The sequence below is a fragment of the Astyanax mexicanus genome, chromosome 8 (assembly GCF_023375975.1).
Source record: "Astyanax mexicanus isolate ESR-SI-001 chromosome 8, AstMex3_surface, whole genome shotgun sequence".
Classification (NCBI taxonomy): Eukaryota; Metazoa; Chordata; class Actinopteri; order Characiformes; family Acestrorhamphidae; genus Astyanax; species Astyanax mexicanus.
This window is the reverse complement of record NC_064415.1, coordinates 29,161,947-29,183,340: the sequence shown is the minus strand read 5'-3', so window position 1 is coordinate 29,183,340 and position 21,394 is coordinate 29,161,947. Positions and strand designations below refer to the sequence as shown.

At 38.4% G+C, this 21,394-nt stretch overlaps 1 protein-coding gene across 1 annotated transcript; it reads left to right on the top strand.

Moving 5' to 3' along the window:
* Nucleotides 1–12,859: 12,859 nt before the first annotated feature.
* On the top strand, nucleotides 12,860–21,144 carry trmt10a (tRNA methyltransferase 10A). The gene is made up of 8 exons (XM_007255060.4): nucleotides 12,860–12,968; nucleotides 14,402–14,585; nucleotides 16,312–16,474; nucleotides 17,981–18,052; nucleotides 18,151–18,225; nucleotides 18,894–19,043; nucleotides 19,253–19,358; nucleotides 19,572–21,144. Exons 2-8 carry the CDS (start codon nucleotides 14,416–14,418, stop codon nucleotides 19,832–19,834), a joined length of 999 nt encoding a protein of 332 aa, XP_007255122.2. The 5' UTR covers nucleotides 12,860–12,968; nucleotides 14,402–14,415; the 3' UTR covers nucleotides 19,835–21,144.
* Nucleotides 21,145–21,394: the final 250 nt, after the last annotated feature.

Sequence of the window (21,394 nt, the reverse complement as noted above, 5' to 3'; positions counted from 1 at the left end):
AACTCCTTTATTCTAGATTTATCCTTTGATTTATTTTTTTTTAGGTTCACTTAAAAATGTAGGCTTGTAAAGGTACCTGAAAGGTACCAAACCTGCATATAGGAATGATATATGTCAGTTATATAAATTAACATTGTGTGTTGCAGGAACATTTACTCGAACCAGTTACTCGAAATAAACAAAGTGTATTTAGGTAACTGTATAATTTTTTTTTGAACTCACTAGTATTTAAGTTTACAGTGTTCACAGTGTTTCTAATGTGTTCAGAGTAAACATGCTTGCAGACATAACAGCGTCACTATAAATATATTGTGAAGTGCTAATTTGAAAACTAATGAGCACATTAAAGTGTGTGTTACTCTATTCTTGTCTGTGCTGAGAATGTAGAAGCCCATACTGATACTTGTCAAACTAGATTTCCCAAAGGAAATATATCATTATTATAAGTCCTTCTCATCATTACATAATAAATCAAATACCAGGGGACTAAGTCAGCTATTCACCCTAATCAATTATATTGCATACAGCCAAATATCAAAAACAACTCAAACAAAAAGAGTTAAATATGTGAATGGTAGAAAGTCCTATTCTAAAGTGCACAGCTCAGTTCTGTTACCAGCACTGCTCCTTATTTCATAAAGGCAAAGAATGCTGTTCATCTGGCCACCTGCCTGTGCCTTTCAAGTGCAGGCAGTGATCCAGAGTATCTATAACAGGTAGAGAGACCAGAATAAATTAATTAATAAATATACTTTAACACATGTATGCCAGTGTGAAACCAGCTAAATAAATATCTCCAAATAATCAAATAGCTAACATCTGCACATTCAATTAAATGTATGTTCCATAACAATGATTACCGGTGAAAATGTCCAAAACAGCAACTTTACAGGAGAGAGGTAAAACCTTCTTAACTATCAATAGGACTCTATATAAAAAGTATGTATTTTAGGTCAATAAATTTTTTTAAGTACCAAATTTAAAGGTTTGTATAGGGTGCCAATCCAGAGGGCCATTTTAACCAGTCATAGAAACATTTTAAGAACATAGCTACTAGGTTTATATATTCCCTTCACTAAAAGAACCCTTAAAGAACTTTTTTTTTTTTTTTTTTTACAGAGTGCACATCTCCATTTTAAACAAAGGCCAGTCCAGGGTACAGGCAGTCATTGTCACTGTTTTAATGTTTTATAAGACCGATATGCAGCTAATCTATCAATATCATACAACATTACTAAAAAGATAATATAAATTCAAAATCCTTTTCTATTACACAAAAGAAGAATTTATATACAACAAATAAATGCTTTAAGATCTATAGGGACAGCTGATCATAAACTAGGTTAAGCTGTCTGAACCCATATGTTAAGGCCTCCCTTGGCCTCGGGCCCAGAGTTCCATAGTTGAACTGGATCATGTAACGTAGGGTGGGAGAGTAGGAAGAGAGGGGGGAAAGGAAAAGAAAAGTGCAAGTGTTCACATAAATGGGGTCACAGAAAAGGGTGAGACAACATTTAGGACCCTTAATATGTCTTCAGCAGATTCTCAAAAGTCTAAAGACTGCCTCCCTTCCTCACCCTGTGCCAGGGCAAGTGATTTATTCAGCAATTGACAAATGTGTCACTGAACAATCTCTGAACTACAGGGGCCCTGACTGTTATTTATATGTGAAAAAACAAGATACTGTTTTTAAAAGCTATAAAAATGTGCCCAGAAAATGTGCAGCAACTGCTGAAGCAATGCTGCTGAGTGTGAAATAAAAAAATAAGAATTTATTCAATATATATTTCTTGGAAAAAAAGAGTATGTTCCTCAAAAAATAAACTTATAGTATAGTGTAAATCATACAAATCAACAAGGGCATCCCCAAGTGTCCCTTTTAGGCATCTACAAAGGAACCTTTGGGCATCTCCAATTGTCCCTTTGGGCATCTCCAAGTGTCTTTTTGGGCATCGGCAAATGTCCTTTCGGCATCTCCAAATGTGCTTTTGGGCATCTCCAAGTGTCCTTTTGGGTATCTCCTTGTGTACTGTTGGGCATCTCCGAGCGTCCTTTTTGGCATTTCCAAGTGTCATTTTGGGTATCTCCTTGTGTACCGTTGGGCATCTCCAAGCGTCCTTTCTGCCATCTCCAAGTGTCCCTTTTGGGCATCTCCAATTGTCCTGTTGGGCATCTCCAAGTGTCCTTTTTGGCTGCTCCAAGTGTCCATTTGGGTATCTCCAAGTGTCCCTTTGGGCATCTCCAAGTGTCCCTTTGGGCATCTCCAAGTGTTCCTTTGGGCATCACCAAGTGTCCTTTTGGGCATCTCCAAGTGTCCTTTTGGGCATCTCCAAGTATCCTTTTGGGCATTTCAAAGTGTCAATTTGGGCATCTCCAAATGTCAATTTGGGCATCTCCAAATGTCATTTTGGGCATCTCCAAGTGTCCATTTGGATATCTCCAAGTGTCCTTTTGGATATCTCAAAGTAAACCTTTGGGCATCACCAAGTGAACCTTTGGGCACCTCCAAGTGTCATTTTGGGCATCTCCAAGTGTCCTTTTGGGCATCTCCAAGTGTCCTTTTAGGCATCTCCAAGTGTCAATTTGGGCATCTCCAAATGTCAATTTGGACATCTCCAAATGTCAATTTGGGCATTTCCAAGTGTCCTTTTGGGTATCTCCAAGTGTCCTTTTGGGCATCTCCAAGTGTCCTTTTGGGCATCTCCAAGTGTCAATTCAGGCATCTCCAAGTGTCAATTTGGGCATCTCCAAATGTCATTTTGGGCATCTCCAAATGACCTTTTGGGCATCTCCAAGTGTCCTTTTGGGTATCTCCTTGTGTACTGTTGGGCATCTCCGAGCGTCCTTTTTGGCATTTCCAAGTGTCATTTTGGGTATCTGCTTGTGTACCGTTGGGCATCTCCAAGCGTCCTTTCTGCCATCTCCAAGTGTCCCTTTTGGGCATCTCCAATTGTCCTGTTGGGCATCTCCAAGTGTCCTTTTTGGCTGCTCCAAGTGTCCCTTTGGGTATCTCCAAGTGTCCCTTTGGGCATCTCCAAGTGTCCCTTTGGGCATCTCCAAGTGTCCCTTTGGGCATCTCCAAGTGTCCTTTTGGGCATCTCCAAGTATCCTTTTGGGCATTTCAAAGTGTCAATTTGGGCATCTCCAAATGTCAATTTGGGCATCTCCAAATGTCATTTTGGGCATCTCAAAGTGTCCTTTTGGATATCTCCAAGTGTCCATTTGGATATCTCCAAGTGTCCTTTTGGATATCTCAAAGTAAACCTTTGGGCATCACCAAGTGAACCTTTGGGCACCTCCAAGTGTCATTTTGGGCATCTCCAAGTGTCCTTTTGGGCATCTCCAAGTGTCCTTTTAGGCATCTCCAAGTGTCAATTTGGGCATCTCCAAATGTCAATTTGGACATCTCCAAATGTCAATTTGGGCATTTCCAAGTGTCCTTTTGGGTATCTCCAAGTGTCCTTTTGGGCATCTCCAAGTGTCCTTTTGGGCATCTCCAAATGTCAATTTGGGCATCTCCAAATGTCAATTTGGGCATCTCCAAATGTCATTTTGGGCATCTCAAAGTGTCCTTTTGGATATCTCCAAGTGTCCATTTGGATATCTCCAAGTGTCCTTTTGGATATCTCAAAGTAAACCTTTGGGCATCACCAAGTGAACCTTTGGGCACCTCCAAGTGTCATTTTGGGCATCTCCAAGTGTCCTTTTGGGCATCTCCAAGTGTCCTTTTGGGCATCTCCAAGTGTCCTTTTAGGCATCTCCAAGTGTCAATTTGGGCATCTCCAAATGTCAATTTGGACATCTCCAAATGTCAATTTGGGCATTTCCAAGTGTCCTTTTGGGTATCTCCAAGTGTCCTTTTGGGCATCTCCAAGTGTCCTTTTGGGCATCTCCAAATGTCAATTTGGGCATCTCCAAATGTCAATTTGGGGATCTCCAAATGTCATTTTGGGCATCTCCAAATGACCTTTTTGGCATCTCCAAGTGTCCTTTTGGGTGTCTCCAAGTGTCCCTTTGGGCATCTCCAAGTGTCCCTTTGGGCATCACCAAGTGTCTATATTGACACTTGGTGATGTGGAGACTTGGAGACACCCAAGTGTCCTTTTGGGTGTCTCCAAGTGTCCCTTTGGGCATCTCCAAGTGTCCCTTTGGGCATCTCCAAGTGTCCTTTTGGGCATCTCCAAGTGTGCTTTTTGGACATCTCTAAGTGTCATTTTGGGTATCTCCAAGTGTCCTTTTGGGCATCTCCAAGTGTCCTTTGGGCATCTCAAAGTGTCATTTTGGGCATCTCCAAGTGTCCCTTTAGCATCTCCAAGTGTCCTTTTGGGCATCTCCAAGTGTGCTTTTTGGACATCTCTAAGTGTCATTTTGGGCACCTTCAAGTTTGCTTTTTGGACATCTCCAAGTGTCCTTTTGGGTATCTCCAAGTGTCCTTTTGGGCATCTCCAAGTGTCCTTTGGGCATCTCAAAGTGTCATTTTGGGCATCTCCAAGTGTCCCTTTAGCATCTCCAAGTGTCCATTGGGCATCTCCAAGTGTCCTTTTGGGCATCTCCAAGTGTTCTTTTGGGCATCTCCAAGTGTCAATTTGGGCATCTCCAAATGTCATTTTGGGTGTCTCCAAGTGTCCTTTTGGGCATCTCCAAGTTTGCTTTTTGGACATCTCTAAGTGTCCTTTTGGGCATCTCCAAGTGTTCTTTTGGGCATCTCCAAGTGTCAATTTGGGCATCTCCAAATGTGCTTTTGGGCATCTCCAAGTGTCCTTTTGGGTATCTCCTTGTGTACTGTTGGGCATCTCCGAGCGTCCTTTTTGGCATTTCCAAGTGTCATTTTGGGTATCTCCTTGTGTACCGTTGGGCATCTCCAAGCGTCCTTTCTGCCATCTCCAAGTGTCCCTTTTGGGCATCTCCAATTGTCCTGTTGGGCATCTCCAAGTGTCCTTTTTGGCTGCTCCAAGTGTCCCTTTGGGTATCTCCAAGTGTCCCTTTGGGCATCTCCAAGTGTCCTTTTGGGCATCTCCAAGTGTCCTTTTGGGCATCTCCAAGTATCCTTTTGGGCATTTCAAAATGTCAATTTGGGCATCTCCAAATGTCAATTTGGGCATCTCCAAATGTCATTTTGGGCATCTCAAAGTGTCCTTTTGGATATCTCCAAGTGTCCATTTGGATATCTCCAAGTGTCCTTTTGGATATCTCAAAGTAAACCTTTGGGCATCACCAAGTGAACCTTTGGGCACCTCCAAGTGTCCTTTTGGGCATCTCCAAGTGTCCTTTTAGGCATCTCCAAGTGTCAATTTGGGCATCTCCAAATGTCAATTTGGACATCTCCAAATGTCAATTTGTGCATCTCCAAGTGTCCCTTTAGCATCTCCAAGTGTCCATTGGGCATCTCCAAGTGTCAATTTGGGCATCTCCAAATGTCATTTTGGGCATCTCCAAGTGTACTTTTGGGCATATCTAAGTTTGCTTTTTGGACATCTCTAAGTGTCCTTTTGGGCATCTCCAAGTGTTCTTTTGGGCATCTCCAAGTGTCAATTTGGGCATCTCCAAATGTGCTTTTGGGCATCTCCAAGTGTCCTTTTGGGTATCTCCTTGTGTACTGTTGGGCATCTCCGAGCGTCCTTTTTGGCATTTCCAAGTGTCATTTTGGGTATCTCCTTGTGTACCGTTGGGCATCTCCAAGCGTCCTTTCTGCCATCTCCAAGTGTCCCTTTTGGGCATCTCCAATTGTCCTGTTGGGCATCTCCAAGTGTCCTTTTTGGCTGCTCCAAGTGTCCCTTTGGGTATCTCCAAGTGTCCCTTTGGGCATCTCCAAGTGTCCTTTTGGGCATCTCCAAGTGTCCTTTTGGGCATCTCCAAGTATCCTTTTGGGCATTTCAAAATGTCAGTTTGGGCATCTCCAAATGTCAATTTGGGCATCTCCAAATGTCATTTTGGGCATCTCAAAGTGTCCTTTTGGATATCTCCAAGTGTCCATTTGGATATCTCCAAGTGTCCTTTTGGATATCTCAAAGTAAACCTTTGGGCATCACCAAGTGAACCTTTGGGCACCTCCAAGTGTCCTTTTGGGCATCTCCAAGTGTCCTTTTAGGCATCTCCAAGTGTCAATTTGGGCATCTCCAAATGTCAATTTGGACATCTCCAAATGTCAATTTGGGCATTTCCAAGTGTCCTTTTGGTCATCTCCAAGTGTCCTTTTGGGTATCTCCAAGTGTCCTTTTGGGCATCTCCAAGTGTCCTTTTGGGCATCTCCAAGTGTCAATTCAGGCATCTCCAAGTGTCAATTTGGGCATCTCCAAATGTCATTTTGGGCATCTCCAAATGACCTTTTGGGCATCTCCAAGTGTCAATTCGGGCATCTCCAAGTGTCAATTTGGGCATCTCCAAATGACCTTTTAGGCATCTCCAAGTGTCCTTTTGGGCATCTTCAAGTGTCATTTTGGGCATCTCCAAGTGTCCTTTGGGCATCTCAAAGTGTCCTTTTGGCATCTCCAAGTGTCCTTTTGGATATCTCAAAGTATACCTTTGGGCATCACCAAGTGAACCTTTGGGCACCTCCAAGTGTCCTTTTTTGGGCACCTCCAAGTGTCCCTTTGGGCATCTCCAAGTGTCCCTTTGGGCATCTCCAAGAGTCCTTTTGGGCATCTCCAAATGTCAATTTGGGCATCTCCAAATGTCAATTTGGGCATCTCCAAATGACCTTTTTGGCATCTCCAAGTGTCCTTTTGGGTGTCTCCAAGTGTCCCTTTGGGCATCTCCAAGTGTCCCTTTGGGCATCACCAAGTGTCTATATTGACACTTGGTGATGTGGAGACTTGGAGACACCCAAGTGTCCTTTTGGGTGTCTCCAAGTGTCCCTTTGGGCATCTCCAAGTGTCCCTTTGGGCATCTCCAAGTGTCCTTTTGGGCATCTCCAAGTGTGCTTTTTGGACATCTCTAAGTGTCATTTTGGTTATCTCCAAGTGTCCTTTTGGGCATCTCCAAGTGTCCTTTTGGGCATCTCCAAGTGTCCTTTGGGCATCTCAAAGTGTCATTTTGGGCATCTCCAAGTGTCCCTTTAGCATCTCCAAGTGTCCTTTTGGGCATCTCCAAGTGTGCTTTTTGGACATCTCTAAGTGTCATTTTGGGCACCTTCAAGTTTGCTTTTTGGACATCTCCAAGTGTCCTTTAGGGTATCTCCAAGTGTCCTTTTGGGCATCTCCAAGTGTCCTTTTGGGCATCTCCAAGTGTCCTTTGGGCATCTCAAAGTGTCATTTTGGGCATCTCCAAGTGTCCCTTTAGCATCTCCAAGTGTCCATTGGGCATCTCCAAGTGTCCTTTTGGGCATCTCCAAGTGTTTTTTGGGCATCTCCAAGTGTCAATTTGGGCATCTCCAAATGTCATTTTGGGCATCTCCAAATGTCATTTTGGGCATCTCCAAGTGTCCTTTTGGGCATCTCCAAGTTTGCTTTTTGGACATCTCTAAGTGTCCTTTTGGGCATCTCCAAGTGTTCTTTTGGGCATCTCCAAGTGTCCTTTTGGGCATCTCCAAGTGTTTTTTGGGCATCTCCAAGTGTCAATTTGGGCATCTCCAAATGTCATTTTGGGCATCTCCAAATGTCATTTTGGGCATCTCCAAGTGTCCTTTTGGGCATCTCCAAGTGTGCTTTTGGACATCTCCAAATGTTGTTTCAGCATCTCCAAGTGTCCTTTTGGGGATCTGCAAATGTCCTTTTGGATTATGAATTCATCATACTTAAACTGCTTGCTGCTGGGGAAGCATGTATCAGTGCATTTATAAACACAACAAAGCACAAAGAGATGAAAATATAATTTATATTTCAATGTAAAAACACAACAGACCCGTAAAAACGCCCACATATTCCGTGCATAGAAGTGTGCTAGGTGTTTAAAAAATAGCATTTGTTACCTGTCGCCACTCTTTTAAAAATATACTTTACCATAAAAAATAATTATTAAAATCCTTCAGAGATGTATTTTTTTCATTGTTGTGTGAGTCCAAATCCCAGTCATGCTTTAAAAATATATATTTTTTCATAATAAAATAGGTTCCGAGTTAAAAAAATAGATAAAAAAATAAATATAGAGATAAAAAAAACTTAGCAGCTGGCACTCATTAGGTGGAATGGCCCATACATGTATGTGTATATAATATAATAATTGTTTAAAAATGTTTGTAACAAACCAAACCGTGTGAAAATCGGGTAAAAATTGGTAGAGTTGTGATTATTGTAGGTTTATTTTACACCTTCCTCAGTGTAAATCAATGCACTCGGGGCGCAGGGTTGCTCCAATATAGCGGCCACGCAGGCACGCCAGGAGGCAGGGTATGCGGCGTCTACGTATAAGATGTATATGCGTAAAAACACATTCCGTGCGTAAAAACGCGTGCCGTGCGTAAAAGTGCATTCCGTGCGTAAAAATGCGCGCCGTGCGTAAAAGCGCAATCCGTGTGTAAAAATGCATACCGTGCGTAAAAGCGTGCGTCATGTGTAATGTGCATAAAAGCACGCGCTGTGCACAAGCGCCCTCACAAAGTGCTCAAACTGAAATAGAAAAAACAAATACGTTACTCAAGGTGTTGATTATTTATTTATATTTTTACTGATTGGAATTTACCTGTACAATGACTATAAACTAAATTGAAAGACTGGGGAGGCTAAATAGACGGGGTAAATGAGTCTATAAACTTTGGGTGGTTAGACCAGAGAGTTTCTCCAGAGGAGAACCCCCACTTAACAATGTGTACTGGGTTTGTCGAGCCACAAGATGGCGCTCCAGAGTGAGTCCAAAATGAATGGCTTCATATAAAACCAGTGAGTAAATGAAAGTTTATCAATATTTTTATATTTTATTCAGAAAAAATATATTCTTTCTTCAACAAAAACAAAAATCAAATGTTTGAGCACTGAGGACATAATTTTTTGTAGTTTTTAACTTCAGTTATAGACCACCAACCAGTCAGCTCACAATAGCAGTAGTGCCATATATATTTACTGTTTAAAACCCATTTGCTATAGAAAAAAAATACAAAAATAAGTAGATTTTCATTGTTTCGTTTTTTGTTTGTTTTTGTACTTTACAATCATATCCTTTCTAAAATTAAAGAATTATCCTGGTCAAGTGTTTTCTTTTTGTTTTACTGTTTTTAATTTGGGTATATCCGATAAGCTCTGTCCACCCCCATTCATTTTAGACACTCGTGGGCTCCCTCTAGTGGTTTGCAGTGGTTCTCTGGTATGACGGGGGATAGGAAATGGGTCTCTCTCCATAAACCGAATAAATTGGAATTTTGTAATAAATGGAGCAACAGAAACACTCCAAAATAAAAAAACAATAAAATAAAAAAAATAAAACTATTCAAAGAGAACGAGAAAATACGATGTTTGGTTATAAACACATTGCAGGGTCGGAACTAACTGTGGTATAATTAACTATAAAACAAGTCTGCAGTGAGATATCTGAATATTGGGTTAAATAGCCCCTGACCCCTGATTTTTAAGAGGGTTTATTTTCTAATTAAAGCTTCTATAGGGAATCTAAAGAGGTTTAGCTACAGCATCATGCAGAGGAATGGCACTTTTGTTTAATTCCCTGTTTACTGAATCAAATCTCTTTCATTTCTCTATCATCTATATAATTTCACTTTCATATTCCCCTCTGTTTCTCTCTACTTTCCTTTGCCAAGAGAGCAGCTGCATTTTGTCTAGTAGTTGAAATCGTCACCGTTAAACTGATGCAAAACATTAGCAGTTCTGCTTGCTGCTGGGGAAGCATATGTCAGTGTGTTTATAAACACAAGAAATCACAAACAGATGAAAAGAGCATTTATATATCAAGTTGTACATTAAAAACACAACAGACCCGTAAAACGCCCACTTATTCCGTGCAGTAGAAGTGCGCGCCGTGCGTAAAAGCTCATTCCGTGAGTAAAAGCGCGTGCCGTGCGTAAAAGTGCGCGCCGTGCGTAAAAGCGCATAAGGTGCGTTAAAGCATAGACAGCCTAAATTTAGACCATTTTTACCCGATTTGCACACGGTTTGGATTGTTACAAACAGCAGAGATGTAGTAATGATACAGGACGCTGCCACACATTACAAATACCGGCTTTTATGCTAAAATACTTTGTATTATGCTCTTTAACAAAGACAGACATATGATATGCAAATTGTATAAAATATACAAAGTGTATACATTAATACATATTATGTTAAAATTTGATATGTATATAAAAATATATATATATATATAAATATATACAAGGCATTTTAAGGGGTTAAAGTTGCCCGGGTAATATATATATATATATATATATATATATATATATATATATATATATATATATATATATATATATATGTATATATATATATATATATATATATGTATATATATATATATATATATATATACATATACATATATATATATATATATATATATATATATATATATATATATATATATATATATATATATTACCCGGGCAACTTTAACTTTAATATATATGTATTTATAATATATATGTATTTAATATATATGTATATACATATACATATATATATACAATATATATATATATTGAAAACATTTCTTATATTTATAAGAATGTATTGATTATTTAAACTGGTCCAAGAGTGACTTATTTGACCACAACTACAAATTATCTATAAATCTAAATAAAAAAGCTGAGAAAATGTTATGTATTCTTGTTACATGAGCATTGTAGAGATTTTTTTTATTCTACTTTTTAAAATAAAATGTAAGAGTCTTCCACCTCAGCTCTGCAGTGCCTCTGAAATAAGAAATCATGAAGTCTGTATTCAGCTTTATTAGTGGCCTTATCTCAGCTCGCATTGTTTTTCTCCTTTCACCTCTGGCTGCAACAGTGGGGTTCAGACTTGGGAAGTATGGAATACTGGGTTCTAAATGTGAAAACCACGTTTTTTTTGTACACATTACATGTCCAGGGTTAATAGATGCAATAACCTAATACATCAATGCAAACTTAATATTTATTTCCGAAAATAAATATTAGAAAAAAACATATTTATATGAATAAATGAACATAAAATAAATTCTGCCAGGCATGCCACAATTTTGTGCTCTCCCAGAAGTACAGCTGTACAAACATTTAATTTGCTTTATAATCAGGAAAAGCCAAAGAACATTTTTGCTTTAACATTAACTGGTTGACCATATATACACAGATTCAGTTTTTTAATACACAGCTTTAACCATCCAAAAGGCAGAGAGTAAATCCTGCAGAAAAAGAAAAAAATGCAACTTTAACTTCAATTGAACAGGCATGTTTAGGTTTCTGTAACCTTAATTGTAACCAAAAACGTTTCAGAAGTGTTGAATCAAGCTTGCATAGCTATCACACTACAGTTACAATACAATACAGTTAACTGCATATCTAGCATGAACTAGCCAGGTAAAGAAGAAAACACTTCTGTTTGGGAGGCTTTTATGTAAAGGTGTCCCTCCAAAATACCTGGAAGTGACATCACACCGCTGCTGGTGTGTATTGTATTTTTTTTCCCCACTTATATCCGTTCGGTGTTACCAAACAGGTTAATGAAAACTCTTCTGACTAGTATTAGACGATGGTGTGAGATGTTCTTTTATAACCTTATTCTTACTCCAATTCCCCTTCCACCTTGCTGCAGTTACATACGGCCGCCTGTAGATGGCAGTGCAAATAATAATATTAAAATATATAATAGTGCATATCTATGCGTAAAAGCGCATTCCGTGTGAAAAAGCGCATGTCGTGCGTAAAAGCGCATTCTGTGCGTAAAAGCGCATTCCGTGCGTAAAAGCGCATTCCGTGCGTAAAAGTGCGCTCCGTGCGTAAAAACGCATTCCGTGTGTAAAAGCGTGCGTCATGCGTATAAACACTTTCTGTGCGTAAAACACGCGCTGTGCACAAGAGCCCTCAGATAGTGCTTAAACTAAAAAGGAAATCAAATGACTCAAGCGTTATTATTTATTTATTTAGTTATATTTTTACTGATAGGTCTCTACCTGTATATACACTGACTATAAACTTAAAATCTTCTGCAAATTCTCTTTACAAAGTGCTAAATATCGTCTGCTTCACCAAGAAAGGAGCATTGAAAGACTGGGGAGCTAAAAAGACAGACTGGAGGAGGCTATTAACTTCAGCTGGTTAGACCAGAGAATTTCTACAGAGAACATCCACTTAACAATGTTTTACAATATACTTTTTATACTTCTAACATAAGGTGTTTTAATATGTTAATTTCTTTAATTAATGTCTTTTTTATGTATATATACTGATTTGAGTAGACATATAAGTGAAATTCATTTTTAAATTACCCACATTTTGGGGTCCTTTTTGGATAATATATATGTATATATATTTTTTTATATATATAACTTATTTACATTCTGAAAATTAGAAATTAGAGGGCTTTGAAATTTCCTTGGAGAAACTGCCTGTTCACTCTTTGCTCCACTTAATCATTCCAGATCAGTAACAGGAAGTACCCCAAATTCTGCATGTTTGAAAATAGACGTAAACACTAGACAAACATAACGAAAATAAAGGTTTGGAGGACATGAACTTTTGGATTTGTATTCAGGTAAATATTGGTTTTAAGATGAAGTTCAGGTAAGAGCCAATTTAATAATTGTATTCATTATATTTTGAGATTTGCAGTATTTTTTTTACATTTTCTATTACAATTACAGTTATGATTTTGAGTAATGTTCCTTATCAAACATGAAAACTTTTTTATGTAATGCTTGAATAGATATCCTCAAGATTTAGGGGTGTAATATCAGGCAGACAATTGACAAAAACCCTGGCATGTTAAAAAGCAGTGGTCCTCCATCTTTCTTTTGACCTCCCAAAAATGGCGGCGTGTTGCTGCTTTACTACGGGCGCAGCTTAGTGACGCAACAGCGCAGCCACGCTGAGCGCTAGTGTGGAGGAAAATAAGGTGAGTTTGCTGGAGTTTTATATAAAGTTGTAATATGTGCTCGTGATATAATTAGTTGTGGGTTTGCTTCTGATGATTTTGTAACGCGCGCCTTTGTTTTAGCAGCTGTAGTAGTGTAGAACCTCTACCTTTTAGCTATCGTACCTGTAATAAGTGTTAACAGTGGGGCATGACAGGCTAATGTTAACTAAGAACTGACCTGAAATACAGGAATATGCCTAGCTAAATATGTTTAGAAAGCTGAGCCCAGCACATGAGGGAGAATGATTTTCTTTTGTATTGTGAAGCTCACACTAAGTAGACAATTTGTCAGGGGCAAATTATTCTATGATTAGGGGTTTAGGGGTGCTGTGCACCCAACGAACCGCCCTCCCTTAATAAAACAACACAAGATGTAAATAAATTAGAGGAGAGTTCCTAGGAGGCGTGAGTGATGCATATCAGAAGAAAAATAATAATTTACATTTAGATAAGACACACTTTACTTTCATTGTAAACATCTTTTCAGCAGATAAGAAGATAAAACTGTTGGAGACACATCTTTACATATAGTTGTATATCAAGTTTCGCTCCCACAGCTGCATTCTCCATTATCTGGTCTAATTTAAATAGCTTAAAGTGGATTGATACTCAAAACTCAGTATATCTTTTTCAGGGCATCTACTCACCCTACTCTATACAATAAAGTCCCATCATGTATTTTCACCTTATTCTCCTACCTAACCCAAAACAACCACCCAGTATGGCTTATTACACACAAACACACACAGCCTACACACACAATGCCAATTAACTGATAATCGTACAGACAGTATTAGTCTTGCACCTCGCCTTTAATATAAAAACACAGACCGACAGCTAGCCTCTTTCACGCCAGTTTAAACAGTGGATAATGCTGATTATTATCCTATCACATTAGCTTACCAAATAAAAATGTTTCAGACAATAACAGCAACAATATTGCTGTTTGATATTGTGTTTGTGTGTGCGTGCGCACATGGCAGTGTGGAGAGAAAGTGAATCGTATGATTTGTGAGGTGGAGACTGCTGTATTTTAGACCTTAAAAATCCTGTTTAATGATCTTCTTTTCTAAGATTTTTTTAAATCCATTTTTCACTTTGACTTGCTGGGACTCTGGGGTGCTGGGGGTATGATTAAAACAATGTAACACAATGTACAGCAGTATAAACTTTAGCCCTGCAGAACATAATTTCTTATCAGCAAAAGCATTAGTTTATTTAGTCTGAATATATTTAGTTTATTTAGTCTTTATAAGAGTCTTCTTTTGTCTGCCTTTTTGGTTGTTATTCTACAATTTATGATCGTGTTTACATTAAGAGTGTAAAACTGTCTTTATTAAGTGTATTTAGTTGGCATGTTTATGATTGTGTATAGCACAAGTTTTACTGACATTGGAGCTTTCCATGTTTAGGAACGGCCAGTAGCATGGCCTCTGATGGAGTCACTGTGGCTGAAGCACAAGAGAACAGCACAGATCCCCAAACTAATGGAACCAAGCAGGAGGTCCAGAGTGGAGAGAATGAGACACTGTCAAAGAGGCAGAGAAAGAAACTTCTCAAGCAGCAACAGTGGGAAGAGCAGAGAGACCTACGAAAGTAAGCATACCTAAACCTAAATGATAATCGCTACGGAAAAAAACGGCCTGATGGTCAGCAGCTTGTTAACCGCCTGTATGACCAGCTTTTTGACCAGCTTTTTGACCACCCTACCTATTAAAGTCCAGGTTGACTATCTCAAATCTGCTTCCAGCAAAAGCAATCCTTAAGATACAGTTTGTATTTATTAAAAGATGTATTTCTTAAAACACATTTGTTCTGGTTGAGGCTGTATTGCTAAATAGCCTTATAATAACCAGACAAGAGATCCAGGCTTGAGTTAAACTACAAGTGCTCTATCAAATAAATGACTTAAGTGGTGTTCTAAAGTGTTCTTTAAGCACCACACTTCTAAAGTATACTTTTTTTTCCTAATATTGCAAGTAGTATATTCTAAAATGTACTACTCAAATACTGAAAGTAAAAGTACAAGTATTGTGGTATGGAGTTATTACTGAAAGCAGTCAGAGTTTGCAGAGTGAATAAACAGTTTGGTCACTTGATTCGCTCAATGATGAGGAATAGGGGTGGGAATCGATTACTATCTCACGATTCGATTCGATTCCGATTTTGGGGGCCACGATTCGATTCAAAATCGATTTTTGATTCAAAACGATTTGAATTATAAAAATTTCTGCTTCTGGCTTATGAATCTTATTGAAAAAAAACCCTCCATAATATACACTGGTCCTGGAGCAAGTAATGTGTTACAAAAACAATAAAATGTGCAGGAATGTGGGTCCTCAGTGACAGAGGAATCACTGGGATATCACAATGACGTTAATGAACAATAAATAAATAATAAATAACACTGCTTTATTACCAGGCTACTAGCGGTGGTGTGTAGGTGACGCTGCTGGGCTGATGTGATGATAGCAGTGGAGCGCTAAAGTTCAGGAGCAGCTGCTGATTAACTAGTTAATTTAAGGTCGTTGTATTTCTTCAGAAAGGGGGCAGGAGGTGGAGAAATTAATTCATATTGTCCATTCCTTAATTCCTCTGTGATGAGGAGCTGAAATTAGCTCTGATTAGCTTATTGTTATTTTTCCGTTCCGCCTTAAATGCTGCAGCCCGCTGCCACCTGTAGCGTTATTTAAGGTGGAACTGGAAAGTTAGCTTGTTAGCTAGCTAACAGTTACTGAAACTAACTACTAGCGATCTTTTTTATGCTTGTTATGAAGCATTCTGCCATAAAACATTAAAACTACACGTTAATCTAAGGTAATATAGTGCTTGTTCTGCCATCTTACCGGTGATTCTCAAACACCTACTACGCTCTGTGTGGGTCTGGAAGACCTCGGTTTGAAGGGACAAGCGGGTTGCCAGGCCCAACAAAAATACCCAGCCCAAAATCAGTCCAAAACCCGCCCCTCAGAATCGATTTTGGGACATTTTAAATCGATTCTGAATCGTAGTAAATGAGAATCAAGATTCTTATGTGAATCGATTTTTTGGCACACCTCTAATGAGGAACTTCATTAAACTTAGTGACAGTGCTGTGCATCTGCCGCTCTGGTAGTGATAATGTGGCTTTGGAATGATTTGTTACCTCTTTATAATTTTAATGAGTAGATTAATACAGTAGTGAATTAATTGTTCTTCGTTACTGTAGATAATAATACCTAATAATATTAGACACCAGCTTGCTGTTTTTTGCCATATTACAGCTGTCATGTTTTTTATGTTGTGATATGACTGTGGTCTGTTCCTCTGTGGCTCTACCCAGGCAGAAGCGCAAGGAGCGGAAACAACAGAGGAAACTGGAGAGACAGACACAGGCTGAGGATGGAACAGAGTTTGCATTCAGGAAGCGCCTTCGCAGAGAAGCAGAGCCCAGTCCTCTCCGTCTGGTCGTAGACTGCAGCTTTGACAGTCTCATGCTGCTAAAGGTAGATAAGGCTCGGGTAGAGGATTTAAACTCTAGTGTACACTATACTGTGATACTGTGAAAAAAACTTTAAGAAAGCTAAAGGTTTCTAAAAAGAAGGAACCCTAAAAATTCCGGAAGGACTTTATATTTTTAACAGTATATTAAAGATGCTGCCCACAAGTTTTAGGTTAAGATCTGCTAACACAGGTCAATCATGGACTCTAAATTAGCTTATAATTTAATATTTTGAGCTTTCCATTATATCAAGTGCTAGTGTGTATATATAGTGCTATTATTTACTCATGAAATCAATAAAAAAGGTCTGTTTTACACTAACTACTTTGCTATCTTGTGTAAGTAGCTATCAAGATTGGTTTTATTTTATTTCTGCTCAATAAAACTCAGTTCATTTTTATTAGCTGTGGGACTTTTGTAATATTTACTGTAACTATAATGCCATTGTTAAATCTCTTATTTGAAGTACAACAAACACAAAATTAATTTTATTTATAACTCAGCTGCTGTGCAGATGTTTTGTCTGCTATGAAAGGTAATCCTGCCAAGCTATCGCAGAACAGGCAGGACTGTTTGTTTGGATTGTCTCAACAACAGTCTACCAGAGATAGAAATAAACCAAAATAAATACCCAAATTTGAAAGTTTTAAGGGAGTGTAAAATGTAACTAAATATTTGTTAAATAAACTTTTCAGAGAGAAAATCTAACAAAAACCCTTAATAATTTTGTTAAAAAAAAAAAAAATAAAATAAATAAAAATAAAAAATGACATTGGTCTGTCTAACCTGCCAGTATCCCCCTTGTCTTCCTCTGTGCCTATGTGTTCTTGGGTTACCAGTTTATCATCAGAATCAATATTTACTCATGAGACAGTCCGAAATCACACACTGCAATTTTATTATTTTCACCCAGGATTGCATTTTTAAACTGACTCAGTTTAGTGTTAAAATGTGTAAAACTGTCAAGCCGAAAAGAGAGGAAATCTGCAAGTGAAATGGATGTCCGATTAAAACTGTGCACTGTTTCTATATGAGTTTAATATTTTGGAGGTGTGAATGTGAAAGTGCTACAACAGTCTGCAAACAAAACATTAAGCTTGTTGCCATGTCTTCTTTATTTTGAGAGGCAGAGGACTTGGAAAACGCTCACAGTAGTTAATGCAATACATTATACAATTATCATGAAATAAAAAAATGTTGAATACTCTTTAGTATCCAACTGTTCAGAATGCGACTTCATGCACTCACTATAAAATGATATGGGCACACCATCACAGACTGTGAAGCACTTTTACAGAATGCTGAAGATTCAGAAAGTGTTATGATACTGTTACTCCAGTGGCTTGAGGGCAGATTTTAACACACATTGTTTTACTTATGTCCATCTTAAAGCTGCAGACTGCATATTTTCTGATATTTACATCATCGAACTTGATGATCTATAAGTTAGCACAAGCCTAGCTTAAGACTTTTTGTTTAATAAACTGATTTAAATAACTTTCAATTGCAGGATGTAAAAAAACTCCACAAGCAGATCCAGAGATGCTATGCAGAGAACAGACGAGCTGCTCACCCAGTACAGGTAACAGCTGCGTCTCAGTGGCTCTGAACTATTTGTAGGGTAATTAAATGTACATCTGAACAGTTTTGACCAATAACACTTATTTATTTTGTGGACAGTTTTACATAACAAGCCATGGTGGACAGTTGAAACAGAACATGGATGAAATAAACAAAGGCTGGGTGAACTGGAAGGTAAGAGGCTTTTGATATAGTCATTAAGAATGGTTTACAGTACTATTTATTCTGCAGTAGTGTCAGAAGTTACACATATAAATATAAAAATGACACATATCACATTAGTACACATAAAAAAACTTCTTCATCCTGAATGAAAGTGCTCTCCTTGGTGGTAATGCAGTCAGTGGTAAAGTGAGGCAAGAATGTTGCTGAGTGTTTGATTTACTCCTAAGGCAGCTTGTAAATTTATTAACATGTAGAGTTACTCTGTGTAAGACAGTGTGATGGATTATGAGCAGGTGGGCAGACTGATTTTCCATTAAACATCCATTGAGTCCAGGACAGGTGGGAACACAACCTTTCAATCTGTAACTGTGTAAACTGTTTTTTAAACATAAAATGCTGCTACTAACACTAATGGAACCAAACCACTTTGCACTGCACCTGTCCAACCAACACAAAAACATACTAATCCATAAATGAATTCCGTCCAGTATATTTGTGACCCTTCTCGTTTTCATAGCCACTATCTGATAGCAGATTTCACACGGTATGAAACTGTATCATGGAGGGCGCCATAAGGGGAGTGTGGTAGGTGGCGTAGGTGTGAGTATTGGATTCTGGATGTCAATGACTTTAACACATTGAACTTGTCTCCTCCTCGTTCATTTTAATTCGTCTAGGATGTCCATATCAAGCCGGAGCACTTTCATGAAGTCTTAAGCAAAGATGATCTGGTGTACCTCACATCAGATTCACCCAACGTACTGGAGGAGCTGGATGAGAACAAAGCCTATGTGATTGGAGGCCTGGTGGATCATAACCACCATAAGGTTGGTTGTTACTGACCTGTGAGAAAACGTGGCACATCCGTAATTTGCATACTTTAGGTGTTTTTTTTTTTAAGTGTGCCTAATCAACAATTTCTGCAAACTGCCAAATGCAACCGACAAAAATTAGTTTTGGGATATTTTATTGATACATAAAATGGGATATACTGCTAATAACATTTTTATGAACATGCCGTCTTCATATATTTCAGGGAATTTCTTTTGAACGTGCCAAAGAGCTTGGAATTGCTCATGCTCAGCTCCCATTGAGCAGCTTTGTCAAGATGAACAGTCGCAAAGTGCTTGCTGTAAACCACGGTAATGAGAATGCACACACGTAAAAAAAAATCACAATTTATATTTTTATTGTATTTAAAATTGTCCTAAAAATGCAATATTAATATAAATATTGTAGCATAATTATTCTAGATATACTAAAATAAACAAATACAAATTTTCTTATGAAGTTAATTACCTTAGCTGATTTAGTACTTTGATACTGTTATCAATGCCATGATACATGTGCCTCAGTGTTTGAGATTTTGCTGGCGTACCTGGAGAAACGTGACTGGAAGGAGGCATTCTTCACTGTTTTGCCCCAGCGGAAAGGAGCTGTGCCAGTGGGCCAGGAGGACAAACAGGAGCAGGGCAATGATGAAGACGAGGAAGACTCCGACAGAGACTCAGACACATGCGAGCCAGTCACAGAAAAGAGTGAAGATGCAAAGGACCAATTAAATGAGCAGCAACAACTTGCAAGCCAGGATGTAGAACAGAAAGAAATTACCTCATAAATACATTCTCTTGTTAATTTATTCTTTTTATAGAAATACTGGAATGCTTTTTTTTCCAGATTTTATTTTTTCCATTAATGATAATAAGTTATGATTATTAATTCTTTACTGTTTTGGAAAGACATTTTTTTTGTTTTAATCACTGCTGCTGAGATCAGAACCTCTCTCACTACCATTAAAGGTGATCTCTGACCTCTTGCATGACAAGTTAAGTTAATACTCAAGTACACATTCTATTGCATTCACATTCCTTTCACCCTCGCCCAGTAGTCACGGTCACAGGTCCTGGTGATCTGCTACACAGCAGATTCTAGTTCCAACAACCCTTCTCCAGCTAATTAACTTATTGGAGTGGCTGGACCAGATGTGTGTTAGTGTTGGGGTAACGGGGGTGCAGCATGTTTAACGCAGGCTAGAAGAGAGTAGATCTCTAGACAGAAGGGTTGGTGGCCACTACTCTAGGCTTAGGTAAAGTCACAACAACATACCTGAGCCTGTCATTGTCTGTGTCTGAAATGCAAAAAAATGCTGACTTAATATCTTGCTGCACACACTTTTTTTGTCGTAGAAGGCAAAAATGCATCCTGATGTTGCCGTGGTACAGACAGCTCACTGTAGTACTGCAGATTAGTAAAAGAATCGTTCACTTTGTGATACAAGCATCACATTTGGTACAAATCCTCTTTTTCACCTGCTTTTCCCAAAAAAGCATGTTTTCCACACAAAAAAACAATATTTTTAATGATCTTGGTGTTTAAAGATAAGTTTGTGAGTATAAGAAATTCAGTTCTGCATTTAGATTTTTTCATTGTAGAAATAGTGTTTTGGCACTGAATTTGAAACATATAGTGCTTTATGATTTTTAAGACCCCTTTGAGCTTATAACTTGTATATCAGTGTGGCTCTAGAATAGAGCTCAGTTACTTGTCCTGATGGAGTAAATATTTTTTGGTATCTGTTGTAAAAGCTCTCTGGCTTGAGCAAATGTTTAAATGCATAGGAGTGAATAAGAGGAATGAGGAATGAAAAATTAGAAATTGATGAGTACAGGTCAGTATGCCTCTGATTCATAGCTTGGCGACCTGCCCTGAAGGAGTGCTCACAGTTTGGTGGGTCAAAATAACAGAATTTATACTTTATGCTAAGATAGAATAGAGAATCTGAAACAGGGCAAAATGGTCAAGCAAAAGTACAGTAGATTGGTGTGCAATTTATGTAACCGTTAATTCTTAATGGGGAAAAATGAAAATGTACTTTTTTAAAAGTTTTTGCAAAACTGCTTCCGGTCAATAAAACAGAGGACTAGATGACTTAACTTCTCTTCAGACATGACAGGGTACCTTCCTGAGAATACTGTCTTTATGGGAAGCATTTCTTGAGTAACCTGTAAAAAAATCATATGGTTCACCTCTCTTATAACATGATTGCTGCCCTCTATTGGCAGCATATGTATACAGCTGTGGAAAAGATTATTAGACCAAGTCAAAATGATCAGTTTCTCTGATTTTACTATTTATAGGTATATATTTGAGTAAAATGAACAACGTGCTTTTATTCTAT